Source organism: Myotis brandtii, unplaced genomic scaffold (assembly GCF_000412655.1).
Source record: "Myotis brandtii unplaced genomic scaffold, ASM41265v1 scaffold13, whole genome shotgun sequence".
Lineage (NCBI taxonomy): Eukaryota > Metazoa > Chordata > Mammalia > Chiroptera > Vespertilionidae > Myotis > Myotis brandtii.
Window position 1 is genome coordinate 134,347 of NW_005354595.1, and position 6,864 is coordinate 141,210.

Below are 6,864 nucleotides of genomic sequence, written 5' to 3' on the forward strand. Positions count from 1 at the left end.
GCCCCGCCCGCCGCCCCGCAGGAAGTGCGCCCTGAGCCCTCGGCCTGGGTCCTCGTAGTGTCCAACCTCGCCTCCTAGAGAGCGGCCCTGTGGAGGCTGCGCGCTGTGCCCAGCGCAGATGTTTAACGGAAATCGGAGGTGGAGAAAGACGTTGGAGGAGCCTGTTCCATTCCACCCGCGTTTACTGGTGCGCCCACGGGCAGCCACGCTTGGAGATGGGGGCTTTGGAGCACGCACCTGGGTCGGGATCTTCTGGCCCTTAAAATAACCCAAAATGGAAGGAATTGTGAGCCATAATAGGAGTGGCATAAAGGACTATTATTAGGCTCAAAGGAGAGAACAATTCAAGGAGATGACCTGGGGTTTCTTCAAATGCACGCTGAGACCCCCGTGCCATCTTGCTTCTGCAGCTAAGCTGCGTTTATGTAAGGTTAAACCCCATGAGCGAACATCAGTAAGTAAAGAGAGGGAGTGCTACCAATGATACGACTTCAAACTCACACCTGGACTGAACTGAAGCTTTTTGAAAGAACAGTGAGATTTAAGCTCTTTTTCATGCTTTTGTGCTTCCTTTCAGGCCTTTGGCTGAGCTGGATTCTCAGCTTTCTTTGTGAGCAGAGTGGAGCTAGGGAGTCATTGCTTCAGCCACGTGGGGTGGAAGTTCACTTCCTTCTCCCACCTTACCTGTCTCTGCAGCGTTTGCTCTTAGGCCAAATCAGTAGAGGCTATCAGTCCAGGCAAGAACAAATCAATACTAACAATGTAACAGGTAGGGTGGCTTATTGTGAGGGAACACATTTTTCCCTATCTGTTCCCAAACTTTGGGTTTGTCCCGTTTCACCACAAATCTTGAAGCTGGGATTCACTGTGGTCTACACCACACTTTAACCTAGAAACAAGTGATGTTTCGGCAGGAGGAGAATGCAGAAAGTTGAAACTGACCCAAAATATCACTCAGAGACTCAATGAGCTTCAAAGATCTTCCTTATTCTCCCCAGCGTGATTCATTGGGCCTTTGTCCTCAGTTATCATCTTTTGTCTCCTCCGCATATGTCTGCCTTGTGGGGAGACTAGGGCTCAGAGGGCACTGGGAACAATTTTAAGTGCTGCATCTACCTTACAGGATGCCAATGTCTGGTCCTCTTGGAACTGGGTAAGATTAACACTTTTATATTCAACAGCTGCTTGACAACTGCTACAGACCCTATTCGTGGTTCTTCTGATTGGCGTTAAAATAAACAGCATGAATATAACTGGAAATGAGTGTTCTGTAGAAGTATAGCATAGAGATTTCTTATTGAATGGCGGTATTTATTTTAGCAACCAGGCTGCCGTACCATAATGGAGATTTTATTAAGACTCCACACAGCTTTCTCTTCAAGGACACCAAGGAAGAGTTAAATGTGATTGACACTGGAAGTCCTACTTGGTCACCACAAGTGGGTGACCCTGAGCAAGTTGCCTAACATTAATGAACCTGTTTTCTAACCTAAAGGGAGGAGCACAGGGAGCAAGGTAGTGCTGTGGGAATGAAATCGTATTCCTAGCAAAATACTGGTTGTGGCATAGACGCTCCCTTCCTTTCCCCCTCTGTCAAGTTTCCTCGGCTACTCTTATGAAGTGATAATCCCAACATCTTCATAATTAAACATGCTGCACTCCAAACTCCTCTATTTGCTCAGTTTGAGTCAGAGTACCAATTTGTATGCTCCCATCCCGCCAAAAAACCCCAAAACAAAACAAAAACATAAAACCAGAGTTCCTGAAAGGCTGGATTCAAAATTGAAACAGTTTATTTATTTATTTTTCAATTTCCTGGTTGGTCAGCGGCATCTGGCCACAATGATCCAGTGGGTAGTCATCAAAACTAAAGAAAGTGAACTTCGGTGGAAAACATTTTGGTAAAAGTTTCCACCATTCATTTTTAGCCCAGGACTGCCTATTCATATTCACCATTTCCTGTTGTATTGCAGTGTTCCTTGTGGTGGAAAACTGATAGTGAAATAACGTTAAGTGTCCCAAAGTAGGTGACTATGTTTTTACGAAAGGTTTTCAAAGCAACATGGTGCTAAGGAGGAAACGTGAAGTTTTTATGAGATTTTATTTTATTTCTTATTGATTGGTTTTGAGAGACAGAGAGGGAGAGAGAAAAACATCGATGTGTTGCTCCTCCCATTTATGCCTTCATTGGTTGATTCTTTCAGGCCTTGACCAGGATCGACCCCACAACCTTGGTGCATCTGGACGACACCAACTAACTGAGCTACTTGGCCAGGGCCTGAAAATCTTATGTCAGAACAGAAAATTATTGCGTTTGGTGGAATTTGTGGAGGGCTGAGCTCTGAGGAAGAACAAACTAGATATGTGTGTGTGGGGGGGGGGGCACAGGGAAGATGCCACCAGAACCCAAGAACTGAGCCTGGGGCCTTCCCGCATCCATAGGGAATCTTAGGCATGTAGGCTTGTGCCTTGCAGGGGCCAGGGCCCTGGGCCCCAAAACTGGTAAGTTTGCCAAGCTGGAATCCTGTAAATCTCACTAGCAAGTCTGTGAGAACTTTACATGAGCACCCAGACCTCAGAAACAAAGCAGAGCCACAACAGAGCATTCTCTTTCTCTCCCCTGGTACAGCATGTGCTTAGGCTGTATTCATGTTTGTGTTAGCTGCTCACCCTCTTCTGGTTTTTAATACAATCATGGCTTTATTCTACATGGTATCCCAAACCCTGCCTCAAAATAACACCAGCACTTCTGAAGTGGACGGCTGAGGAGGACAAAGGAGGTTTTTAAAGAGCATTCAGAGTGACATGGACAAAGCCACAGAGGGCTGTCTCAAACAAGAGGGACAACTGAGAAGGCGCTGTCGCCAACAGAGGCAAAATTGTGTGGATGATTTAATTCAGCCAATGGCATCCCAGGAAAAAGCAAAAGCCAGCAGGTCCACTTGAGGTTAGGATCTGAAGAGTTTTGCAAACAAGAAATTGGACCTTGCCCCAGAACCAGCAGAGATGCTTGAGGGTAAATGATAGGACATTTATCTTTCTATATTGAAGTGCCTGGCCCCCAAAAACATGGAGACCCTTTGCAGTGGGTAATGCAGCACAGATCATGGGATTGGTGCCCAAGGACCACCTACCTGTGAGTTTGTTCACGTGCCAACTTCTAGAACCCACCTAAGAGATTCTGATTCTGGGGTGGGGCTGAAATCTAAGTCTTTTATTAACAACTGATGCTCATGTTGATGCTGGTCTATAGACTGTACTTTGACAGACACTGTTCTTAGAGCTCCACCCATTTCTCTAAACCAGAAATTGACATTCCAAACCTCCTTTTGTATATAGTATTTTAAGTGCTCGCTTTGGAGAAATTTCCTGTTTCCTGAAAAGTGCTTAAAACACAAATTTCTCTTACAAAATGCTATTGCAGCGAACTTTATCCTATGCTTTTATGGTTATTTTTATTGAGGACCTACCAGGTGCTTCAAGTACAGAGGGGCTCAGATGAACTAAATTATCTGTTGACATTCATTTTTTAGTGCTGGCTATGAAGTGCCTCACGATGGAGTGAATATTTTCCAGAGCTCCAGAAACTTCTTTTGGCTGGCCTGTGGGCTCCTAGTAACAAGGGCCTCCTCTGGCCCTAGAAATGCAATTCACCACCATCACAAGGGACACCTGCTACTTGGCTTTCTTCACAAGCAGGCTCTGGAGTGTGGGAGTGTGCATGTATCCTTTTGTGGTGGCCACCCAGCAGGGGCTGGGCTGGAGAAGATACTGAGCTGACAAGCCCTGGCACGGAATCTTATTCACCGTGAATTTTTGGATAAGATAGAAACACCTATTTACTGGCTATGTGCTCCATGAAAGTGTGTGGGTCCATTACTAGGAATGATCCTTAAAAGGCATCTAGAAGAGGAACATTCAGATATCATATGACCCAGCAGTTTCATTCCCAGACCACAACAGAAATGCATGTGTATCTTCATCAAAAGATGGATTCAAGAATCTCCACATTGGCGCTATTTATAAGTTTACATAATCAGGCATCTAGTGCATGATCCTAACTTCATAAATGAGGAAGCTGAGGCCCAGAGATATTAAGTAACTTCTTCAAGGCCAACCAGCTAGCAGCTGTGGGCAAACTATGGCCCGCGGGCGGGATCTGGCCCGTTTGAAATGAATAAAACTAAAAAAAAAAAAAAAAGACCGTACCCTTTTATGTAATGATGTTTACTTTGAATTTATATTAGTTCACACAAACACTCCATCCATGCTTTTGTTCCGGCCCTCCGGTCCAGTTTAAGAACCCATTGTGGCCCTCTAGTCAAAAAGTTTGCCCACCCCTGAGCTAGTGCTATTGCCAGTGCACCCTTCTAAGTGGATGCATTGTGTCCACATGTGGGTTTGGGGAATACTAGTTTAGGTAAAGCCAAAAGGTAAAGGAGTGAAGAAAGAAAGAGGCTCAGCTGGAGTGGTTCAGTTGGTTGAGTGTCGCCCTGTACAACAGTTGGGGTGCATAAGGAAGGCAACCGATCTATGTTTCTATCTCACATCAGTGTTTCTCTCTCCATTCCTCTCTCTAAGCATGTCCTCGGGTGAGGATTTAAAATTAAAAAAGGGAGTGCTCAGTAACTTTTATTTGCCTACCAGTCATCTGCCCCTTTTCACTGTTGTCCTGTCTCTTCCTCTCTCTCCCTACAAATGCAGTTTTGTGAGGTTCTGATGCCTGGTGCTGCTACAGCCATCTTGTGGCCAAGAGTGGAGACATACCCGATACCCTGAGGATAGCAGAGTGGATAAGAGCCTGTGTTCTGAGGGCACCAGTGAGCCACTGCACCTAACCCCAGACATCTTAAGTAAACCATAAACACCACTATGGTCTCAGACAGTTTAATTGGGTTCCCTGTAACACATAGTTGAATTCATCCTTAGAGATTCAGGAGACAAGGAATGCAAGCAGGCAGGAGAGAAGCGAAGAAGCGAGTTTCCCTTTGTGGGTCGTGGTGTTCTGATCAGCAGAACCATCCTCCTATCACATGCATTCTCGAAAGGGGAAATAGACTCTTGGGGTGGGGGTGGGGCAAAAAACTCTTAGATATTACAAGGGCTTGTGGCCCTCCAAAGTTACCTGCCAAAATCTTATGTCTTAATATTTACTTTTTCTCATTAGGGAAAATTTAAACCTAATAAACTTTTCCCCAGTGGAGACAGTGATAAGGAAAAAAAAAATTGAGAAACACTGCTCTCTAAGATGTGGAAAAAGCTATAAGAGGAACAGAGCTCCTGCCTCTGAATTCCACCCGCTCTTCCCACACCTTTGCCCCACTGTGGTAGCTCCAGCCAAGCCTGCTCTGCCAGCCCCTCCTGCGCTTTGTAAACCAGGTGACTTGTACAGGCCCACAGGCTCATCCTAGTCACACAGAGGGAGTGAGACTGCAGGCACAAGGGCCTTGTCCTTCTGTATAACCTGTGGGCAGAGTAGCAAGATGGTGCTGGGGCCACAGCAAGAGAAGTATACTCAGTACCCAGGTTATATAGATCCAGGCGAGGTGACTTGCTAATGGTAAGGCTTCCCTCACACTGCCAGCTACATGAGGTAATTAATTATGCTGAAGCTTCAGGATTCTCTGATTGGTTTTCTGTGCCCCAGCTCAGGCCTCTTACGATATGACAGGCAGCACACCATCACCACCACTCGTGAAGAAAATGGGAGATTCAGGAAGCTGCGCTCGCTACAACCCATTGATCTGATTCTCTCTGCTTGTGAGAATAGTAGCCTTTGGGCATAGGCCAAAACCCCCAGAAACTTCTAGAAGTTTTATCTGTTGGAAAGCTCATTTTCTACAAAATCAAACTCAGTCCTCTACAAGACTTCTTAAATCATGCTGCCCTACACTAGAATGAAGGTTCATTCAGTTCCAAATTTCTAGTGCTTATAGTGTCTCTTGGCTCCTCCAGGTTTGACCTTATAAGGTTGTTAGTCTCATTCAACTGTTTCTTGTCATCAAGTCAAGGCAGACCCACGTTCTTCCTAGGAGAAGCCACACATCTAGTCCCTTGGAGTGGGATCTTAGGAAGTGATTGATGGTACAAGCAAAGTAATTTAACACTGAATGAGAGCAGAGTTCTAGGTTCACCTCGACCCCTGGATTTCTGTACAGCCTCAGAATTAAGGTCTGCTCTGTTGACTTGGTTCCATCCATTAGCCCAATACTACCTAGAACCCTGCGTAGTGTTGATACACAGGTACATGGCCAGTACTGTCTGGGGATCAGGAAACTGAAGAGGACACCAGAAACTAAAGCATGTCACTGCTCTCTTTACAAAATGGAACATATGCTACAAAATCATAATTTATGTAATTACTAATAAAAGAGAATAGTATCTCTTTAAAGCTACTCTCATCTGGACAGCTCCTGTATTTTTTTTTCTTAAATATATTTTATTGATTTCTTACAGAGAGGAAGGGAGAAGGATAGAAAGTTAGAAACATCGATAAGAGAGGAACATCGATCAGCTGCCTCCTGCACATCTCCCACTGGGGATGCGCCCGCAACCAAGGTACATGCCCCTGACTGGAATCGAACCTGGGACCCTTGAGTCCGCAGGCCGACACTCTATCCACTGAGCCAAACCGGTCAGGGCAACTCCTGTATTTTTATTAGAATAGAGATATTGCTGCTGATGGCGTCCCATCACATGGATAAGAGAAGCTACACACTGTCCACTCCTTCCAAATGAGACCCAGGGGGCCTTCGGCTAGTCGGGCAGTAAAAGGCAGTAGAAAGAATATCTCTCACCTACCAGTACGGCTTCAGGTGGTACAGAAATCAAGGGACAGTGCAGTTGGCCAGGTAGCTCATTTGG

The 6,864-nt window shown here is 45.5% G+C and overlaps 1 protein-coding gene across 1 annotated transcript in view; it reads right to left on the reverse strand.

The window, feature by feature from the left end:
• Window positions 1-6,864, reverse strand: part of SNX30 (sorting nexin family member 30) — a gene marked incomplete at its 5' end in the record, with an annotated part of 94,334 nt that extends 87,470 nt beyond the window's left edge. The window contains 2 exons of the mRNA XM_014534450.1: window positions 67-258; window positions 6,802-6,864. Of these exons, the coding sequence (XP_014389936.1) occupies window positions 67-258; window positions 6,802-6,864 (255 nt within the window). The remainder of the gene's footprint in view (window positions 1-66; window positions 259-6,801) is intronic.